This window comes from Gigantopelta aegis, chromosome 10 (assembly GCF_016097555.1).
Source record: "Gigantopelta aegis isolate Gae_Host chromosome 10, Gae_host_genome, whole genome shotgun sequence".
Taxonomy (NCBI): domain Eukaryota; kingdom Metazoa; phylum Mollusca; class Gastropoda; order Neomphalida; family Peltospiridae; genus Gigantopelta; species Gigantopelta aegis.
Genome location: NC_054708.1, coordinates 74,345,232 through 74,369,443, shown reverse-complemented (window position 1 = coordinate 74,369,443; position 24,212 = coordinate 74,345,232). Strand labels below are relative to the sequence as shown.

The 24,212-nt window shown below is 34.4% G+C and overlaps 2 protein-coding genes across 9 annotated transcripts in view; one reads left to right on the top strand and one right to left on the bottom strand.

The window, feature by feature from the left end:
* Positions 1-23,384, bottom strand: part of LOC121384008 (rab9 effector protein with kelch motifs-like) — a 44,652-nt gene extending 21,268 nt beyond the window's left edge. The window contains exons 1-2 of the mRNA XM_041514145.1: positions 23,265-23,384; positions 13,153-14,637 (exon numbers count right to left, since the gene is read on the bottom strand). Of these exons, the coding sequence (XP_041370079.1) occupies positions 13,153-13,975 (823 nt within the window). The 5' untranslated portion in view covers positions 13,976-14,637; positions 23,265-23,384. The remainder of the gene's footprint in view (positions 1-13,152; positions 14,638-23,264) is intronic.
* An 89-nt stretch (positions 23,385-23,473) lies between these two features.
* LOC121383461 (guanine nucleotide exchange factor VAV3-like) overlaps positions 23,474-24,212 on the top strand; it is a 97,665-nt gene continuing 96,926 nt past the window's right edge. For 4 of the 8 annotated variants that reach the window (XM_041513526.1, XM_041513524.1, XM_041513525.1 and 1 more), the window contains exon 1: positions 23,479-23,795. In XM_041513526.1, the coding sequence (XP_041369460.1) occupies positions 23,589-23,795 (207 nt within the window). In that variant the 5' untranslated portion in view covers positions 23,479-23,588. Of the gene's footprint in view, positions 23,796-24,212 lie in introns of all 8 variants that reach the window. The other 4 variants (XM_041513523.1, XM_041513521.1, XM_041513520.1 and 1 more) reach the window with 4 other exon arrangements.

Below are 24,212 nucleotides of genomic sequence, written 5' to 3'. Positions count from 1 at the left end.
CCAAACAACGATTGACCATACTCTCATACATCCAAACAAAGACCCATGTGGGAATTAAATCAAAAAATGCATGATTTTTATACAAAATGATTATTTAAATACCCCAAAAATTTATTAATTTATATAAAGAAATAATTATAAATAATTCAAAACAGTAATAATTATTCCATTATGGTACCAGACAATGTTAGACTGTCTATCAAGACCCAGATGTTAGAAATGCCTGTTTAGGACTGGGCTTGGGAAAGAAATTTTTATTTTGAAATGGGTTTTTTCAAAAGTAATATTTTAAAATTTTGTTTATTTCGGCACTAGGACATTGAAAATTTTTTTTTTATGTATTGACGAACAATGGCCATTTGAAATTTTTTATTTTTTGAGGAAACCTCTGGCCAACGGCAATTTTTTTAGGAGGAAGGGCTGGGCCAACACTTATTCACGATACAAACAAGAAATTATTTTTCCCAAGAATCAAGAAACTTTTTTGTAACCTTATAATGGACCTTGGTGCCCTTTTAACCTAAATTGACCTAGCCTCCTCAGGTTTGTTATCTGTTAAAAACGGATGGGACCAAACCCCGAAATTCCAGCCGTTAAACCGTGAATTTAACCACCCCACCAAACCGACACCATTTAATTTTCCCCTTTAATCAAAAATTTTTACCTTTATCCTACCCACCCCAAAAATTAAATTAAATTTCATTAATTTAATATTAAAATATTGACAAAATTAAGCTTGTTGTAACCAACAGTTGCAAATCAAAGAAAGAAAACCCCACAAATTTTCCAAAAACCCCAAAAAAACAACCCCCCAACAAATTTATAACAGCCTTAATTTTGCAAAATTGGAAAATTCCATCGGTTAAAAGGATCAAGGTTATCAACCCAGCAAAGCGCGAGTCCCTTTCAAGTATTGAGGAAAATTGTGATTTTTCATATTTTATTTATATGTAAAATTAACAGTTACATTTTACAAATTTTGTCCCGTAAATTAAATTGAATTGGTAATGTGGGTAATGAAAAAGTAAAAAATTAAATATTCCTTTTGAAACAGACCTTTTAGGGACTAGGCAACCAAGGGTCACTTTAACGGCCCATAAACAAACTTGGCATACTAAGTTAAAAAAAGGTTATTTTATTTAGGGGGTTCAAATCAAATGAATCTACATTCAAATTTAACAGAAAAACCCAAACATAAAAAATAAAAAAACCGGAATTCCCAAACATGTAGTTCACTGAAAAATTTTCCCACCCACCAAAAAAACCCCGGAGAGAGAGTTTAAACGACCGTGGACAGGATTTTTAACACATCGCTAATTGGACGTAAACCATGTACCTGCCACTGTTTTAGGGAAACCCCGTTGCACATGGCAACTTTTTTAAAGACAGAACAATTTTTTATTTGCTTTAAGGGGAATGCAAAATTTTGGTGAACCCTTAATTTCACTCGTCAAGTGGTACTCCCATTGACTTCGAACTTAACTAGGGTTTTCCGTTCCTCATTAAATAACCTAAGGGATAACCCTTTACCAATTAAGTGTCACAACGAACCGGTATATTACACAAACAATTTTAAAAAATTTGGCTGTATAAAACGCTGAACGTTTTTTTTGGAAATCATTTACCCAAATAAAAACCGTAAAAATTTAACCCAATCGTTGGGCTTCCTAAAAGATACAGGAAAAAAATTAAGAGGATATAAAAGAAAAATATTTAAAAAGTTTAAATAAAATTTACCATATTCCTTTTTAAATACGCAAACCAAATTTCAATTCTAAAAAGGTAACCCCGGACTTTATGTTTCAAATTCTACATTTTCAGTTATTGGTTCAAAGTGGGGAAAGGTAAATTTTAAAGAATCACGGCAAACCTAGTTATATAAACTCCCAGGATTTTGGAAAATCCAACCCACACCTTTAAATAACCAACTTGTTAAACCCCCCAACCCCACCCCCAAAAATTAATAAATATTTTTTATTTAAAAAAAAGAAAAATGGGTGTTGGAAACCTGAAACAAAGCCAAAGAAAAACCACCACTTTTAAAAAACCCCACAACAAACAAAAAACAAACCCCAAACATATTAACCTATTTTAATGGAATAGGGTTTGAATGTATTACAAGTAAAAAGTATTGTTATAAAAATAAAATTGCAGAAGGAAACCCAACAAAACTCAAGAAAAAACGACCCGTTTTTGGAATCCGGCCAACAACATTTATAAAAAATAAACCAAGTTAACCGTTTTATCTTTATTCCCGGTGAAATATAAATAAGTTTTGGTCACATATTAATTTAAAAAACCTTAATAACAAACCACAAATAAAGTAAAACAATTTATATAAAATTTTGCCGGCACCTGAAAAGGGTATAAAACAACCAATGTTAGGGATTACCTAAAAGATTTTATTGGAAAAAAAATTAATAAATTGAAAATAAGCAACAATTCACAAAAACCCTAAAAATAAAGAAAGGAAATTTTAAAATTTTGCCGACTAGTCTAGACGCTGTCTAGCTTGGATGGAGTCGCCGTCTAGACGCAATTATGGTTTGTTCGTGTACTGTAATTAATAAATCAATGTGCTCCAGTGATGTTGTTAAACAAAGCAAACTTTAACTTAACTAAGGTTAAAATCTTAGATCAGACTGACAATATTTCCGGTTCAACTAAAGGTACATAAAAGTGCTTGTATTTCGTACCACCTTTTTTGTACCAAATGCTGAGGGCAAAATAAGGAGTATATCAAAGGTGACCAACACACAATGATATATGGTAACCAAGCTGTCGTCTTTCTTTTTTCTTTTTTTTGGTGTGTGCGTGTGTGTGTGTGTGTGTGTGTGTGTGTGTGTGGTGTGTGTGTTTCCCGAAGGGTGGGGTGTCGCGCAGCTGCCCTCCTTTAATTTTTACCAGCGAAAACACTGGTAATGATAAGATCGCTTCATAAAACAGGGCCCTGTTCTGATATTAAAAATTTAATGACACCACTATCTAAAGCACATTGATTTACCAATCATCATCTGTTGGATGTCAAACATTTGGTAACTCAGACTTAGTTTTTAAGAGAGGAAACTTGCTATATTTTTCCATTAGTAGCAAGGGATCTTTTATATGCACCATCCCACCGACAGGATGGCACATACCATGGCCTTTAATATACCACTTGTGATACACAGGATTTGAAATAGCTGCCTATAAAAAGCAAAAAACAGTCATTTTTAAGACTAGCAGGTGAAATAGAAATACACCTGCTGAAACCATTTTGAAAAACTGCAGGTCATTTGTCAAGACGGATTTATGAACAACTGTCTCACCTGCTATTTAGCTCAAGATTGTGTTACATTTTGATTCCATAATGCTCTAAAATGCATCTCTATCCCAAACCACATGTAATTTATTGCCAGCAGGCCATGTGTTTTAGAAGGACATATTTATGTTGAAAACATAACAGCAGGCAATATTTCATTTCCTATTTTGAGTCCTAATACAATGGCCAAGCCCAGCGACGGGGATCGATCCTAGACCGACTGTGCATCAGGCAAGCACTTCACCACTGGGCTATGTCCCACCTCTTGTTTTCTCTATGCATGCTTGGTTAATCATAATGTAACATTTTATTTTGTGATTGATATGTAGATGTATAGAAACAAACTGCCTTCTACTCTCCCCATGTGATGAATCCTGGAACATCCCTTGGTTTTCAGTCTTATCTTTTAAATGTAGCATTAAACTGAATCCATCAGCATTAACAAGACACACAAGCAGGAAGATAGCAGCATGAATGATAACTTTTCATATAACACATCCTGGTGTCACTGGGTGATACCAGATATCATTGGGTTAAGTGATGTACATTACAAAAACATACACTGGTCTGCTTGTCGTTAATGTTAAACCCACAAAACACAAAGCACAGGGAAGTCATATTACCGTATATCTTCACCTATAAGTCGATTTTTTTTCACCCAAAATTTATTTTATAACTTGGGGGGTCGACTTATAAGAGGGTAAAAAAATATTACCGTTTTGGGGATTATTTTACAAGTTTTATTGTTGAAGTATGCCCTGTGTTTATACTCAAATATGTTAATTTGACAAATTTATTTTTTATAACCTACCGTATATCTTCGCCTATAAGTCGAATTTTTTTCACCCAAAAATTATTTTATAACTTGGGGGGGTCGACTTATAAGAGGGTAAAAAAATTTCACCAAAAAATATTACTGTTTTGGGGATTATTTTACAAGTTTTATTGTTGAAGTATGCCATGTATTTATACTCAAATATGTTAATTTGACACATTTATTTTTTATAACCTATTTTTTTTGGCATTAGAACGGTTTTGGTTATGCGAAAAGGCATACGATCTCACTCACATGCCAAGACAACAGTCCACTTAGTTAAATTAACAGTCATAACTAATAGTAAAAATGTAAACAATACTAACTACCTGTTGCCTGAGTTTATTTTGAAATCTGGTCACTGGCATTAATGGTTGTTCAAACAATGTTTTGGCGGTGATTAACTTCATGAATATTACTAAGCTTTCCCTTAAAATAGACTGATCTCTGCAGTTCACTTATCTAGAGCAATAGGGACACACATCATTTGGTACAAAAACCAGTGTACTTTCCAGAGTTATCCTCCTTACATGTATTAATATGGCGGCAAAACGTGATACTGTCAGTTTTATCGTAGTGATCTGTTGTCAGTGTTTATAAATAAAGTTGTTGTCTGTGCACAAAACCATCTGTACAGTACTATACAGTAACAGTCAAACAGCTTTCACTCTCTACTAAGGGAATATTTCGTTTTGATGCTATGTAATAATGATAGTTTGATTGAAACAGTCTGATCATATTGCGATGTACAAAACGTGAAAACCGAAGTTTGTAAAATATTTTTTTTTTTCAAATATTATTGTTCTCATGTGCTGAAAATAAGAAATATTTCAATATTTATAAGTAATTTTTCATGGGTCGACTTATAAACGGGTCAATAAAAAAATAAGTTTTCAGGGCTTGAAATTAGGGACTCGACTTATAGCCGAGATCGACTTACAGGCGAAGATATACGGTATTTTTATTTTGCCATTAGAACGGTTTTGGGTTATGCGAGAAGGTGTGCGATCTCACTCACATGCCAAGAAAACAGTCCACTTAGTTAAAATAACAGTCATCACTAATAGCAAAAATGTAAACAATACTAACTACCTGTTGCCCGAGTTTATTTTGAAATCTTGTCACTGGCATTAATGGTTGTTCAAACAATCTTTTGTCGGTGATTAATTTCATGAATATTACTGAGCTTTCCTTTAAAATAACTTAGACTGATATCTGCAGTTCACTAGAGCAATAGGGACACACATCATTTGGTACAAAAACCAGTGTACTTTCCAGAGTTATCCCCCTTACATGTATTAATATGGCGGCAAAACATGTGATAAACCGATGATGATACATGTGCTTTCAGTTTTATCGTAGTGATCTGTTGTCAGTGTTTATAAATAAAGTTGTTGTCTGTGCACAAAACCATGCTGTACAGTGCCATATGGTAACAGTCAAACAGCTTTCACTATCTATTAAGGGAATATTTCGTTTTGATGCCATGTAGTTTGATTGCGATGTATACAAAACGTGAAAACCGAAGTTTGTAAAATAATTTTCTTTTGTTCAAATATTGTACATTATTGTTCTCATGTGCTGAAAATAAGAAATACTTCAATATTTATAAGTTGTTTTTCATGGGTCGACTTATAAACGGGTCAATAAAAAAATTTGTTTTCAGGACTTAAAATTAGGGACTCGACTTATAGCCGAGATCGACTTACAGGCGAAGATATACGGTAGTCACTTGTTACACCCAAATGTGTATTTTAAAAAAGCAGAGAAAAAAAAAAGCAGCATATTACCATAATCTACTTATGGGTACTTCCGGTCTATCAAATGGTGTGAATACAAAACTTTCAGCTGGGCAGGGTTTAAGCTAAACTGACAAAACAGAGAGATCACTTTTCCAAATAATTTAGGGAGAAGTGAGATTTCGGGAGAGAAGTGGTACAAGAACATTAATTTTCTTAAAAGTCAAGTTTATATATATATTTTTTTTATTACTTTAAACGACATATAATGTTTTAAGTTTTTAAAAGTTTTTACTGCAATCTAGTCTAGAATCAGACAGCTTGTAACAAAAGAAAGAAAGAAATGTTTTATTTAACGATGCACTCAACACATTTTATTTACAGTTATATGGCGTCAGACATATGGTTAAGGACCACACAGATTTTTTTAGAGGAAACCTGCTGTCGCCACATAGGCTACTCTTTTACGACAGGCAGCAAGAGATCTTTTATTTGCGCTTCCCACAGGCAGGATAGCACAAACCATGGCCTTTGTTGAACCAGTTATGGATCACTGGTCGGTGCAAGTGGTTTACACCTACCCACTGAGCCTTGCGAAGCACTCACTCAGGGTTTGGAGTTGGTATCTGGATTAAAAATTCCATGCCTCGACTGGGATCCGAACCCAGTACCTACCAGCCTGTAGACCGATGGCCTGCCACGACGCCACCGAGGCCGGTGTAACAAAAGAAAAGCAAGGAACCACATCTTTTTTTTATTTAACAAAATGCTGCCGTAACAAAACATTTATTGTATTTGTATAACTGACTAATATTCATTTCTTATTCGCAACTGAAACCAAAGTTAAAAAAATTAAAACTTTTTATTAACACCACTAGAGTACATCAATTTATTAATCTTCAGCTAGTGGTTATCAAACTTTTGATAATTTTGATAAATAGTCTTAATGAAAATCTGGTACATTTTTTCCACAAGCACATACCACAGCTTTTGATTACACCAACCATGCAGCACTGGTTGGGAAGGGAAAAACCTAATGGGAGAACAGGCCCACTGTGGGGGGTTTAATTGTATGAGTTCTTAAGCACCTCAGGTGAGTACTCCACTGACTGAGTGAGATCCTGCACCACCTTAGTCTTGTCTTAGTAACTAGTTTAAAGTGTCCATATACCACTAGGGTTAGGATCAGGGGTCCGACTCGGGATAGGGCCTGCACCACCAACTATAACAAAATACTGTCTCCTAGATTTTAACACCACGAAAACCCAGCAAATTTTAATTGAAGGGTATTAAAAGGGTGGGATATACCTGTAGCCCAGTGGTAAAACAGTCGCTTGATGTGAGGTCATTCTCAGATCGATCCCCATCAATGGGCATATTGGGCTATTTCTTGTTCCAGTCGGTGCACCATGACTGGTATATCAAATGCTGTGGTATGTCCTTTTTAAGACTGTGTCAAAATTACGAAATGTTTGACATCCAATAGCTGATGATTAATAAATCAATGTTTTCTAGTTGTTTTCGTCAAACAAAACAAACTTTTCGAAGGCTATTATCACTTAACAGGTTATGAGTTCTGCAGCTCAGCAGGAAACTGGATGGCAAGCAAGCAAGCAAGCAAAAATAATTACAGGGTAGGTTTAGTGAGAGAATGGATATGGAGGTATAGTATTAATGGCATAACTAGGTCTTTATTTGTTTTTATTCTTTGGATTATTTGTTTGTTTGTTTGTTTGTTGTTGGGGTGTTTTTTTTTTTTTTTTGGGTTTTTTTGGGTGGGTGGGTTGTGTTAACATGGGAGGGGTTGTTTTTATAATGGGAGGGGTTGTGATGAGGCAATTTGACAAACCTGTCTGCACTATATATGCTGATCTGTAAGTCTGTCCCCACCTCCAAACACAAAGAAACATATCACACACACACTACACATCACAACACTTACAGATCACAACACTCACACACAGTCATTGAATTCTATTGTGTGAAATGAGCAATCCAGCATTCCCATAAATTGCCTACAAATGAGGGTTGCAATATACTTGTACACGTGAGGAATCTACAATGTTCAATAAATATACAGTTAAAAATACTGCAAACACATTCAATGTATTTGTTTCTACAACAGACCGAGATCCTGGACTTGCATCAATTCTCTATCACCACATGTTGGAACTCATTTGAAAGCACTAAAACCACTGACTAGAAGTCCAAAATAGCTGGCACTTCCACTCAATAATCTGACTCATAGCTGGCTATCTACACAAGATGACATTTCTATTTTCTGTTACATATAGTTGCAGCTGAGAACAATGTCGATTGTAGTTAGATTGGCAATAACAATTATGAAAGATGGAAACTAACATTAATACCACAAAATGTAGCTCATGGTAACGCAACTAAAATAGTAATACTAATAATCTTAACAGGCAGTTCTATAAGTATCGTTTATAGTAAACATGACATGGACATCACAAAAGCTCTAATGATGTGGCTCTGTACCAGGTCAATTTTCTTTCCTGCACGATGAAAGTTACATGTTGCAGCTAGAATACTAATGCAGATTTAAAAAATAATAATAAAAAATACCCAGAATTATAGTTGTCCCCAACTTCAGTGCCTCTTGGATGTATCTAGGAAATTTTGTTTTCATAATTCTCATTAGCGACAGTTGCTAATCAATATGAAAACTGATTAGCGACCACTAATCAAACTTTTAGAATTATGTGCCAATATCTCTTGTACATGCATAGTGAACTGCATCACTATACTGAACTAAATGTTCCTGCTATGACATATTCACCACTACATACAGCATATGATGTATGCTTAAAGGCCTAATTACACTGCACAGCAGTAATGGACAGCAGCAAACAAATATGCTAATAAATTGCTCAGTTTTTATAATTACACACAGCGCAGAAAACCTGCCAATATTTTGTTACAATATATGGAATAAGATTATTTGGGATTGATTATTGAAGAAATATGTTATGAAATGTACGAGATTGCATAAAATGTGGCTTTCAGTTGTTCTTTAGAATTACATTTAAATATATTTAGGGCAGGATTCTTAGTAATTAAATGATCAACAACTATTAGTAAGTCCCACACCAGTAACAAAGCATTCACCTTGAAAATGATGTGTGTGTGTGTGTGTGTGTGTGTGCATGCATGCGTGTGTATGTAAGAAACTGACCTGTGGTTGGTCACGGATTGGATGCATGCCAACATAATTAGTTGTCAACCATGGAGCAACATCCTTAATAAGCTTTTATGAATTACATTTTAGTTATTTTCTGTGTAGCAGTGAACTAGACATTTAGACGTTTGCTAGCATCTAGTAACCAACTAAGTTAGAAAGATTTTATGAATTTGGGCCCTGCACTCGTTTATTTTGCAAAAGAACATACCAGTCTCGACCGCTATGCGGTCTTGTGGTATATATTCTTGTGCAAAATAAACTTGTGCGATAAATAGGAAGCGAATGTATGTGAAGTTCTGTATATGTATTAAACCAGTTAATAATAGAATGCAAATTGAAATGAATATGCAAATTTGTAAGGTCTCTAGGTAATAATGTGTTGCTGTCAGTGGGTCAGTTGTTTACAAGCCAGCAAGACCTGTATACTTGAGCGTAATGTTTCCATAAGATTTAGTTTAAATGTGTGAAGTCAAACTAATTTGTGCTAATCATGATAACATCATATTACCGATGGAGGCCATTTTAGAACTGTACTTTACTAAATATCGAATGAAAATGTTATTTTGGAAGTGTTACAGGATAAATAGAATTCACTACTTGTGTTTTTTAATATGTAAAATATCAACCTCGTCTAGTTAATCAGTATTTGTCTCAGCAGAGTCTCAACAAATACTGATTAACATAGACTTGGTTGATATTTTCCATATTAAAAATCACTCATGACGAATCCTCTATTTATCATATGAATATTTTGTTACTATACATCTGAAGAACTATTAGAACCTATTAGGACATTTTTATTAGTTCTACTTGAAAGAAAGCTGCACCAAATAAAGAGATGGTTTGAACAAACTTACCGTATTTGACCGGAAATAAGCCCAGGGGGCCAAGACAACTCATTGTGAGCTTGGCATGGGGTGGGCTTATTCCCAGACAAGGGGCCAGTTTTGTTGAAAAATTTTTTAATAATAATAATTAAAATAAATAACAATATTTAAATGAACTAGGAAAAAAAAAAAAAAAACGTTCAGTAGCACATCTATTAATTAGTGTTCCATTTGTTATTAATAAATAATAATTGTTTATTAATTAAATTGGTTTTTTTTTTACTAGTATCTAATTATCAGAAACACACCTTCTATGTTACAATTACTTACCAGTGCTGTTTATTTACATCCAAAATTTAATGCTGAGAAGACTTAAAACAACAGCAATTAACAACAAACTCAATAGCCTATACACACGTTTCTGACACGGGCAGCTAGCTTACACTGCAAAGAATTATCAATCTAAGGTCATTGTTCTTAGCCAATCAGAATACGGTATTTGCTTAATTAGCATTAACTGCGGACCCAGTGTGGTGGTAAAAATAGACACTGGTTTTTAGTTCATACTTGGCTTGGATACTTCAGAGAAATACTGCAGGCATGAAATTGAAAACAATGTTACACACTGTTATTGTTAGACTGCTAAATCTCACTGGTGGTAAAATATTGTGTTACATTTGTGTTTAATTATCTGCAGGAGGTATGACCTTTTAAATGAACTTTGAGCAAACTTGCAATTTCATGTTATTTATAAGGTGACGAAGTTGGGGGTGGGCTTATTTACGAATGAGGGCCTAATTTCTTAAATGCTATCAAAACGGAGGTGGGCTTATTCAAAGACATGGGCTTATTTCCGGTCAAATACGGTATATCTTTACCAATAGGACATGTCTAGAAATAATGATAATCAAGTTATGTCTATGTTTTTGCACAAACATGTATATGTACATTTTTGTACATGTAAAATGTAGATTCACACCCATGAAGGGCGAAGGAGAAAGAAGGAAGATTTTAAGCCATCCCAATGGTTGTTGAGATGTATACTACATTAAGAAAAATATGTCATTAGTTTGAGGTTTGGTCAAGTTGAAATGAAAAGAAAATATACATAACACACATAAAACAATTTCTAGTACATGTATTTCAATACAACAGCATTCACTCCAATTGGCTGAAATCTTTTTAAAATTTGGCATAATATTCTGGAAAAATCACTTCTGTTCTTTCCAAAACAGTTTACCACTTTTTTTCCACTGTGCCGTTCAGTATAATTGAAACTACTGAAAAGCATATTTTTTTCCCCCACCACAATTTTCCATTACAGTTCTCTAGTGAAATTAGATTGCTGCCATAAGATAAGTCTTTTTTAACGACTAAACATACATATTAAAAAATAAAATTATTGAAAAAATATCACTCAGAGTCTGTATATCCAATATGTTTCTGATCATCCTAATGTTTGCAGTTGCTCGACTAAGGTTCATTAAATTTTTAAATATATATATTTTTTTAAATGTACAAAATAAATGGGATGTAAAATTCAGTTTGAATATTAGGACAACCAGATATACTTTGAATATACAGGCGCTGATGTTCTAAACAAGAAAATGCTTTTAACAGTTAATTGTGGTCGTTAAAAAGACTCCATTAGCTGAAAACATGTTATAAATGCAGCAAATGTCTTAAAGGCACAGACCCTAGTTTTAAACTGTAAAAATGGACACTACATTTCATTATCTACAAAGCTGTAACATACTCAGATAAGCTTATAACAGAGAGCAGCTGAAGTGTGTGATGTATAAACCGGCAAATACTGTCTAAAAATAACTAGTTTGTTTCGATAACCATTACTTCTCAGATGAACAGAATTATAGAAAATGTATTTTGGGGTATTACCAAAACCTGGATGACTAGAACCACTTCAGGTGTATAAAAATGATTATTCTAAATAATAAAATGTAAGTACTTGTAATTTAAATAATAAAAAAAACAGCTTTAATAGTGAAAAGTGTTTAAAACGTAGGATCTGTCACTTTAAAGGTAGGGTCAACTCAAACAAGAGCCTTGTGTGTTGGAAAGATGCATACCCGGACCACCAACACATATTGACACTTTAGCAAATGAAAAACGTGTAATTTTAGAGTTAATAAAAAAACATGATTATTCCTGCTAACTGGGGGCAGCCATTTTGTTTAGTTTTTGTGACGTCCGGTGGGATAGCTTGAGGCAAAGTGACGTCAGCTCCTGACCATCTCCTGTATGTACATGTAAACAAAAGAGGTAATTTTCGACAAGGCGCTTCTCTTTGATCAACCTGACTTGTAAAACAGCATAAATTACGTAATAATATAATGAACTATTTAACTAAATAAATTTCAAGTTGCATTAACGGAACAAAATGGGGTTATAGTATTTTTCTCTGTTAAATAAACCAAAGGAAAAATGTACACTATTAGGCCTATTAATATGCTATGTTGGAGCAAATACGACAACCCACGATACCCAAGTGATAATTTTCTTTTCTTTGGGACTACGTAATTGGTCAGTTCTGTGGTTTTAGATGGAAAAGTCTACTTAATCAATATTTTTATAGGACTATTTACAGTAATAAACCATGTCCATTACCATTTTAGGGGCAACAGGTAATATTCCACAATACCGGTATGTATTTTTGTGTCTAGACAGTGTCAATTAATTGGCCCGTCTGGTTACCAATCAAATACACACCTGCCAATCAGGAATCACAGGTAGAAGCAACTAATAGCATAGACCAATTAACTAAGAAAACACTCTGAGTAGCATTTCAGTGCATAGGTTAATGCATGGACAAAACATTGTTAATTATTTCAACTTGTTGTGTAGCCACTTTGACAATGGTATTTTATTTTGCATTGAAAAATAATATATATAGTGCTGGATATACTTATTGCTGGCTTACTGGGATGTGTATCATTACTGAACACTGTAGGACTATTTATCATCCTGCAAAAACCAGGCAGATTGTATTTCTCTAGTTCTAAGGCTCATTCCTGATGTTACGCGTTAAGTATTACGTAACCACCAGCTCGCCAGAGGGTGTACTCACTGAGATGGTACAAAATGGCTGCGCCCGTTATATATAATAGCCGTCAAATTTAACCATTTTATTAATTAACTATACGATTATACTTGTTGATATTAAGCAATAATGTGCATTATATACCGTTGAATATGCATACCAGGTCAAATGCCTTAATTGTCCCTTCCTTTAAGATAACATTTGTACTCACCTGTGTCCAGTTTGTATGTGTCGTCCAGCGCCCCATCTCTGTTCATCCCACCGAAGATGTAGAGATCCGTCCCACACACCAGACTTCCGTGTCCCGCTCTAGCCGACGGGTACGTCTTCTTCCGCTTGACATTCACCCACGAGTTTTTACTGAGATCAAGAACATGGAGGTCATCATAGAAAGTTGAGCCGGCCATTCCACCATGTACGAATATCTTATCCCCGACAGCAGCCATCACGTGACCGTGGCGAGGCTTGGGGGAGTCGCCTCGTACATTTATCATTACCCACGACGAAGTGTTGGCGTCGAAGCAGTGAACCTGCCTGTCTCCCACAGGATCCGAGCCGCTGTGACCCCCGCTGTAAACAATCAGCTTATCCCCGCACACGGGCACAGTGTGGTACGTCCTGGCTGGTGGGGGGGTTCCCATCACTGTGATTGTGCTCCACACATTGGTGGTGGTGTCCAGGCACTGGATGTCGTTCATGTTGCCAGCCTGATCCGCTCCACCAAAGATGTAGATTTTGTTCGGCTGACTTTCAGGAACAAACGCCATGTGTTCGTAGCGAGCCCGAAGCCCGGCGCCATCGACCGTATCCCACTGCAAAGTATTGAGGTCAAGGACGTACGTATCGCCAAACACACTGCTGGGATTAGCGCCCCCAATTATGTAAACCTTGCCAGCATCGTTGCCGTGGGAACCTTTTATATACGTAGCAGTGTGTCCCACACGTTCAGATGGAGAATCGCCCAAAGTAGATAGCACATACCACCAGCCCGGGTTTGGTGCTGTATCCACATCAAGAATTGGATGCAGCTCCATTGTTTGTATGACAAAACAAAGTGTAGTACAATATGTTGCTGTTCATATATTACCTACATACAGAAACCGTAATCATGCAACTCAATTCATAAATAATTTCCGATGTGAGAATATTTTATATGCATCAAGAATTTTTTTTTATCTACTCTTCCTTGATATTTGTTCATTCATGTTTATATAAGTACTGAAAGACTGTATCCAGCGATTTTTGTGGGTTTTTTTGTAAATAAAGCATAAATATAATACTCAACTCAATATAACAACTTTTGTATTTAAAATGAACTACAAATACATAAAGTGAGCAATACTGAAGCACAATTTTAAGTACAGAAGTTATAAAAGTTGAAACTGATATACAGCAACAATCATATTATGGAGCATAATCTACTACGTGGACCTTCTTCCTTGTGTTGGTATACCGGCTGGCCAGCGTGTTCATCAGCATCCTCTCCAGCTTCAATTATATGAGGTGCAGCTATTGCAGTATCAGGAGAAATGTATGACCTAAAGGAATATTCAGGGTTTTTCCAAGGAATGTCCTTCTTCGCCTGCTGTTGTCTGAAGATCACAAGTGCCGTGTCCTCGTATCGGCGATGAATGTAGTTAATTACAGCGAGGGAATCTGCTTCACCTACCATGTTCATCTACGCAGAGCCATATAGCTGGTAAATGTGAAGAAATGAAAGTCAAGTTAAACACAGAGAAATAGCATACTTAGTCATGAAGTGTCCAAAGCAAGTACATATAATTAACACAGATTTAAGCTGCCGTGTGTGAAAATGACAAATGGTAATAAAAGTTGAATCTGACAAATATTATTATTAAATTACAGACAAAATATGTTTTAAATTGGCTAAAAATATGTCTCAGCCAGGGGTTAAGGTATCATTGTCCAATTCACTAAATCTGAATTAAAAGGTTTTTTTGATTAAATCGTCAAAAAATCAATTTGAAAATCTACTAAATACATGTACAATTGTAAATGCTGCAGAACAGGGAACATACAACAACAAACCAGGGATGTTCCTGATTTGTAATATTGCTGGAAATCACTTTCTTGGCACTGGTTAAAAAAAAAAAAAATTGTATCTGAAGAAATTCCTGTTTTGCTAGCATTAATCCAATGTCTGTGATACACAAACATTTCTGAGTGGCGTCGGGATGATTCTGCCTATACATACTGACAAGTACGATGTCCTCGGTTACCTGGAGAAAAATCAGACATAGCCAGCCATGAGGAATTCAAAGTTGGTAAGTAATGAAATGTATTATTTTATTCATTACTTAGGTCTCACTACATAGATGTTAAACTGCCCAACTTCAAATGAAGATTGTGAATAAAACGGGTTCTCGTTGGCACTAACAACATACACCATTGCGAACATACTTTATATAAGCATTTATTTTCACTCCAAAATTGAGAACATTTCCGTCTCAGTTTTTTGTTGGTCATTCACACAATAGATGGCCATCAAACAAACAGCCACTACATGGAAATGTATGACCTTTTTGGTAGTTCTGATATAAGGAACATACAAATAAGCTAATTATCCAGTTAGTTCATTAAAAATATTAGTTTTCATCAATGGATGAAATAAGCAACAATTATTTCATAGTGAAGTGTTGAAATCCTGGGTTTTTTCCTGTATATTTCAGCATGAAGATCCACATGTTATTAATGGCAGATACAAATTCTACTTTTATAGTAGAATATTTGTTATATATTCACAATACCATCCAAACTGTTTGTCACTATGACTGTACATTCAAAAAAATTCATTATGCACAAAATCACAGAAATTAGGGTGAATTTGGATAATGACCGTGTGACCTTGAATTTTGACCTTTTATAATGAGAAACTCAATGTTGGACACTCAGATCAATTTATATACTACATGTAAGAACACTAGCATATACATTTTGACACCCCCCTCTCCCCTAAAAAAATAACAAAAAATTACAAATAACAAATAATAAAAATAAATAAAACTGACATGTTTGCAATATTTACCCAAAGCTTGGCTAAAATCCACATTGATGAAATTACCTCTTATAAGGATGCTACACTAGTACATTCTCATTTTGGCTTGTTAAACTTATATTTTGGGGGATAAACAGTAATTTCATGTTTTACATTAGTCTCACTACACAGATGTCATCTGCCATTGAAACCCATGTTAAATTGCCCAACTTCAAATGAAGATTGCCAATAGAATGGGTTCTTGTTGGCACTAACAACATACACCATTGCAATCATACATTATATAAGCATTTATTTTCACTCCATTTCCATCTCAGTTTTTTGCTATATGACCGCATCTGGCTGTAGTACTGGTCCGAACAGGTGGTTCATTGACCGATTCACTCCAGTTCTCTCTTGCATTATACACCCACAGTGTTCTTGCTGCTCCATTTAAGCGTTTTGCCGCCCTCCTTTCATGTTCTTCTTTATTTTTCTGCACCCCTCTTTATTTTCCAGCACCCTACTATATTTTCCGCTATTTCCAAATGCACACTTTTTTCCACACATAAAAAAACAACAAAACAACGATCAGTCTGCACACTGGACATCAAAGGAAACAAGCCGCGTTGTGTACGAAAAAGCAATTGACAAAACATTTACGACAGTTACCATAATGTATGTTGACAGTATTTTTAACAGCCTCTATTTTGTCCCATACCTGTATCCATTTGTATGTTTAATACATACAATAAAAGTTTTATTTTATTTGAGCAATGAAAACATTTTTATTTTTTATGGATTCGGCAATCTCCGATTGAAAAAACCCTCACTTGTTTGGCGCCAAATTTGTCAAACGGTCATACTGTCTTTTGTTTCCACTAACTATCGTCTGATATTTTGTCCTCAATTGCAGATATAATTGGTTGTAACTGATGATTTTTACTTTTTGTCATTTCTGTCATTCTGTTTATTCAGCAGTTCTTTATAAAATATTGTAAACTTTTCTTTTTCGGGGAATATCACCGCTTATAAAAACAACGGCCCCTGTGTGTAACCTCACCGTGGTGCAGCGGTGTAACATTCTCTTTGAGAATGGCCAATACAGCACAAATCCCCTCGTTTTCTTGCAGATAAAATTGAAATTTTGAGTAAAAGTCAGTATCTATCTGTGATATTTGTATTTTTGCACAGTTCTTTACACTGTTTTTATTTAAATCTTGAATTTTTATATTGAAGTTGATCATCACTTTATTTGTTTGCATTAACATAGTTTGACACCCAATAGCCAATGTATTTCTCGTGCTGGGGTGTCGTTAAACATTTATCCATTCACTTTATTTGTTTGCATTTACCAGTTTCATCCCAATAGCCGATAAATTTTTCGTGCTGGGGTGTCATTAAACATTCATTCATTCATTATAAAAACAACGGAAGTGGTAGTGTTTATCATTAAAATCATTTATCTTGGGTGCCAAATAATATATACACCGCCTTTACAAAAAACTAAAATTTTTTTATCAGCTGGCGATGATATTTTAGCACAGCGATCGATGAAGATGAAAATAACAAAAAATGTATCCGACATTAGGGAATCACTTTACCAACATCTTGTTTTTCATATATCTTGAAATCTTTATTAAAAATAATATTAAAACTTTGATCAGTTCAGCAAAACCGGAACTGCCCGTGAATGTCAGATGTCAGACTGATAACATCTTCGGTTCAATTAAAATACCAGTCTGCTTGTATTTCGTATAAACTTTTTTGCACTTTTTTGTAGGAAAAATAAGGAGTATGTCTTTCAAGCTTTTTTTCCTTCTTCTCTTTTTTTTATTCGTTTATTGGGTGTTTGGGGTTTTTTGTGGGGGTTTTAAAGGTGTGATGCTGCACAGCCGCCCTCCTTTAATTTTCACCCAGCGAGAACACTGCACCCATGTCCCAAAAGGTCAATGCACAATATTACAAAAATAACATGGGCAAAAAGTCAATTTGATAATTTGGATCATTTACACCATGAAAAACCATACTAGACCAGTGTAACTTATGAACTCTAAACAATACACCAAAAGATAGATGCACCATACCATCCAATAAAACTACATATCACATTGTTACTCCTTGGTCATTCACACAATAGATGGCCATCAAACAAACAGCCACTACATGGTAATGAATGATCGTTTTGGTAGTTCTCATATAGCTAATTATCTAGATAAGTTCATTAAAAATATTAGTTTTCATCAATGGTTGCCCACAGCAACAACCATTTCATAGTGAAGTGTTGAAATCCTGTTGGTTTTTTCTGCATATTTCAGCATGAAGGTCCACACATTATTAATGACAAATACAAATTCTACTTTAAAAGTAGAATACTATGTTATATATTCACAATACCATCAAAACTGTTTGTCACTTTGACGGTACATTTGAAAAAATTAATTATGATAAAACCACAGAAATTAGGGTGAATTTGGATATCGACCTTGTGACCTTGAATTTTGACCTTTTACAATGAGAAACTCAATGTTAGACACTCTACTTTGTAAATGGAACTAGAAGACGCCATTGGCTTACATCAAATCTGTTCTTGGATTCATTTGGAACTACTTGGAACTTGTGAATCGGCTGAATGGCTCTCAATGTTGGATTGAAACGTTGCATTCGGAACTCCTCAGAAGCTAAAAGATTATAAGTAAATTCGCACAGTGTTCCGGGACTTCTGGTAACAAGATCCAGGTCTTCTGGTAATGAGATCTCGGACTGACAGATCTCGTGGCCTCTCTCTGCAGTTGTTGTTTTTAGAGTCGATGAAAATTAGGATTGATTTTAATGGATTATTAAATAAAACTTTTAAAAAAGAAAAAGGAAAAAAAGGTTAAAAAAAGTTTAGGGTCGGCACCAAAAATCTAGAGACAGTCGGGTAACTGGAACCAAACAACTTTTTTTCACTATGCCTAATTCCATTCCTGATAGGGAAAAGAAATCAGATAACACTAATGAACCAAACAACATAAAATCAGAAGAAAACATTATTGGTTTATTAATTCATTTTTGCAACACGTCTCTACATTTACATATACCAGTTATTTCATAAATTAATAATGCTTAGTTTTCACTCAGCTCAGCATTTTGAGGTGTGCAATTATTCACTCGCCATGGTTTTTCAAAACCCAAGGACTGGTTGTTTGTTTGTTTACAAACATACCCCAACACTCGTTTCAAGACATAATGTAACGTAATAAACATGCACAGACTTTTGTGCCGCGAACCACTAATGTGACATGAGTAAAGTTATTTCCCCTTAATAGAAAATTTCCATTTTAGGGGTTAAGTTCAACTTGATTTAAAAAAAAAAAAAAAAATTAAATAGTTCTTTTAAAAGTATTCCATCAGTACAGCAAAAAAAACCTGTTATGATTCTTAACATATATAGAAAGTATCCGCAGTCCCTTTAAAAAAAATAATAATAATAATAAACTGGAAATAAAAGAAAAAGTAATTTTAAACAATAGGGCAGATTCGGGTAATTGGCTTCTGCTGTATTTGCCACTTGGAAACAGAATACTACACGATCACGCCTACCTAAATTTTAAACAAACTTGATTGGCTGTTTTTCCTGTCACTATATATCACAATCAGCCATTGGGTAGATTCTATTTTGTTACTGTAAATTATAATAAAGTACAAATGGTAAGAGGAGGCGAAATGCGGACATAGGTCGGTAAAATGCGGACATGGTCAATGGATACAATTTTCTTTTAATCCACAGCATTTTAAACATTTATTTTGTTACAAAATATAAATAATTAAACTAGTAAATCTCTAACATTATCTTTTATCATCTTCTGAAAAATAAACTGAGTAAAACAGTAATTATATGCAATTAGGTTAAAGTTATTTTCTGATCCCACATTTTGGTCTCTTGACATTCAAACCGCATTGTAAACTGATGGCGAGTGTGTTCTGTATTGTGATTGGTTAATTACATTCTTTTTTGGATCCCTGTGCGTGCTGTAACCTCACCGTGGTGCAGGGGTGAACGTTCTTTTTGAGAATGGCCAATACAGCACAAATAAATTTGGAGTAAAAGTCAGTATCTATCTGTGATATTTGTGTTTTTGCATGGTTCTTTACACTGTGTTTTTGTTTAAATCTAGAATTTTTATATTGATGTTGATCATCACTTTATTTCTTTGCATTACCATAGTTTGATACCCAATAGCCGATGCATTTTTGGTGCTGGTGTGTCGTTAAACATTCATTCATTCATTCTTTTTTGGGATCAAATGAAAATAACACCTGGAAACCTAATGACGTCATTAGAAAGTGATGTCATTAGCAATTGGGACAGGCCAAGTTGAAGGTTCAAGGGTCTACAGTTAGACTGTATCCAGGTATTTTTTTCAAGAAACACCAAATAAACAGTTAGTTCCGTAGAAACATAATTCAGTTTACAGTGGACATAACTATATGGAGTTTTTAGATTTGAGGGTGTTATTGTCTATTTGATGCCCGCAAATGTTTCATTTTTCAACTCAGGCTAACGTCTTCGGTCAAAAATGACATTTGCGGGATCAGATAGAACGGTCGGAAGTCTTGCCTAAAATATTTAGTCATCATATTTTGGCAATACATATAGTTATGGCATAATAAAATAATACAAATGGCTAAAAACCGTTACAGCATAACCGTCATCGTTATCGAAGCTATATCGTCAACATTCCTAACTGCGTTATGCTTCAAATTCTGTTCACTTTGTTTTCTCATGCACGATTCGCGCAATCAACATCTGATTTGTTGTCATCAGCATGCTGTTCATTTTTGAGGTTTTTCTTCACAGTTCAGGAACATTTTCATAATCAATAAAGTTCAGAAAATAAGTATCTAAATACAAAACTTTACAAACCCCTAAAACCATTAATTTTACTACCGTATATCGCTGTGTATTAGCCGACTCCATGCATTAGCCGACCCCCTAGTTTCACCCTCCAAATCGGCTTTAAAATTATCGACCTTGTATATAAGCCGACCCCCCTATATAAAACTAACCAAGTCAGATGTCTGTGTGGTCTCTACAAAATGACAAAGTACATCTGCTTTCAAACGTCATTTGTCACAGCAAACTTATCCGGAAGCAGTAGCCGATTTCTATTTATAGAAACGGTGTCCGGTTAATTTATTTCTCGTAAAATATAAGTACCAAGATAGCGAAATATACCTAAACATTCTTGATTGCAGCCACACGTTAAAAACACAGTGACTGTTTGCATTGTTGATTGTGCTAATCGGTCTTTTCATTACTAGTCGGCTATACCCTACCATACCCAACCACCCGTGTCGATTAATCCCAAGCCGACAAACAAAACAAATGAAGCTGGAACAATTAACGTGTTCACCGGTTTAGTAAGCAGTTTTGTAATGACACGTGACCTGCGAAGTTTTCCGAAATTGTTTTGATCGGTCACCATTTATTGTTGTTTAAACAGATAAATATTACTAAATAACTTTTAAACACCAACATTTATTAAAGATGAACATATATATACAATTTTAATATCTTTTATTTGTAATAGCTTGTGTTAAAATGCAATATTAAACCTTTATGAAAGCGGAAATGCAGAGCACAATAATGACAATAGATCGAGTCGAGCCGTGACGTCACTATTCTAACTTTACATTTCCAATAAAATGTTGACTCCTTAGATAAGCCGACCCCAGCCTTTGACTTGATAAATTTTGTATCAAAAAGTCGGCTAATACACAGCGATATACGGTAAGTTGTTTTTGTTTATTCCTTAAAATTACCGATATTAGGTAGACTCGTAAAAATTTACTTAAAATGGAGAAAGATGAATTAATATTTTAAGCGTGTCACATGACCTCACACGTGCCAGATCAAGAAGGCCAAAGCATTTGATTTTTACAATTTTTAAGACCCCTGTTAGAATTTGTTTTCAATTATTATATTCGATTTGCAAAAGGTATGCTACATTTTTGTGCCTCTATTATAGTGAATAGTATTCATAATCCATTCATAACAATTTCAAATAATATTGTGTGTATAAATTGTGTTAATTATGAATCAATTAATTTAAAAATATGATATTTTACAAAGTATTCACTGGTATAAACTTAATGCCCATCAGTATTGACATCAAATGTTAGCGGTGTGTGTTGATAAAATGCGGACCGGACCAGAATGCTTGACAAATTGAATTTTTCCTTTAAAAAAAATATTAAACTAAGTGTTTGTCAACTGTGCATGTAGTGGCCTTAAAAATGGAAAATGATGAACCGCACATGCACATTACGATACTTCTTGCAAATGCATGCACCTGAACACAGTTAGAAATGTTGCACTCTTTTCTGTTTACCGGATGGTGTTTCACTTTTGTTTACTAAGGTCGACGACAAGTCACTTTTGGCACCCTTGTTTTGGGTTCGTACACAATAAATATAGCATATCTTACCGTAATTTCACTTGAAATCCATATTTCGTAAAAGGTACAATTTTTTAATCACAAGATTTTCTTCAAACACATTCAGATGCATTAGTAATTTTCAAACAAAAATTTTAAATAGTAAGTTTGCATTGGAATTTTTCCAGCATTCTTAAAACGGAAACGTCATGTACCCAGTTTATGGTTATTATAAGGCGATTGAAAGTGACATCATTGGAATACTGACGTCATTCAAATTCAAAATTAGCTATATTATTACAAAGCTTCACCACATTAAAATAAAAACTGGTCTACTAACCTTGACCCCTGTCAAATTTCTATAACAAGCAGACAACATTGTTTACAGGTTGGTATTTTGTTTTTCATAATTCTGGACAAAATATTAATTTTAAGTTTCAAAAGATGAAAGAAATAAAAAGTACCTTTTGTCAAATATATCATATAAAAAAATTACCATTGGATATGTTTTATTTACAGTGTACAAAGCCAAAACAAGGGTGTGAAAAGTGACTGTTGTCGACCGTAGAATGGATTTGTTTTACATCCACATTGACATTGTTGATTTTTTTATGTTAATTGATTGCAATATATTTTGTTTCACGTATCGTAGCTGAAAAATGTAGAAAAATATTTCCGTAAATATCGTATTCGTGTTTTTGTCGTTAGGTGAACGCAGTTTGGGACGTCGATGGTAGTCGTAATGACGGTAATGTCACGTCACACATGATCATCCATGTGCCATGTGATGACCGGCGACAAACATTTTCAGTCGAGTCGGTCGACCGCCTCCCTCAAGCCACGACAATGTCAATGGAAATATCTGCAAAATGTGTAGGGTATATATAAATTAAATAATACACTTACGTTTTCCGGAAGAAAAAAATTGTATGAATATTAGGAAGTGTACTTGTATGAAAGAACTAGACAATGTAGATGTCTTTAAGTAAACTGCTTGGTTACGAAATGCGGAAGTGACGTTTAATAGACAACCTAACAAAGCTATCATATTGATATGCGTTTCGTATTTAATTACTACAAATTTTATTTAGATTTTTGTTTTCATGATAACTGGTAAATTGTTTTAATCTTAATAAAATTGCTTTTAATATTAAACTTGCTTGTATATAATTATTTTGATTGTTTTCATATTTCTATGCTGCAAGGCAGGAAGAGGAAGAAAGTCCAAAAATGGCCGATGAGTGGCGACAGTGCGTTGACTGGCTAGTTCGATGCCAGATTTTACCAGACGACCACAAAGCTACAAAATTAGATGCAAATGCATTTGATTTAGCTCAGGCTCTACGAGACGGATCACTTATTTGCCACTTGTTAAATCAACTGAGTCCACAATGTGTCGATATGAAAGATTTCAGTCCCCGACCTCAAATGTCCCAGGTTGGTTTGTGAAAATTGTTTATTTTTTCATAATGCTCAATGTCTTGTAACCGAAATCCATAACCTAGTAAAATTAGATTTTTAACACTATAACCATTACTATAACCCATGTGTTTTATGTGTTTGTCTCATATGTTGAATTTGTTTATAAAAACTAATATTTAGTCCTAATGAAAATTTACTTCCTGTTTCAAAAGTTGACTGATGAACTGTCAAAACTAACTTCATGCCTTGATCACTGCAATGTTGACGGGTAATTCTGAGTACATGGCAGTTGCGAATACCAACAATGTTTTATATACATATATATATATATATATATATATATATATATTACAGGGTGCAATTTGTTTTTAAAATTTTGATTAGCAGTTTTTCCTACTGGATGGAGAATTGATTAACAACTATTGGAATTTG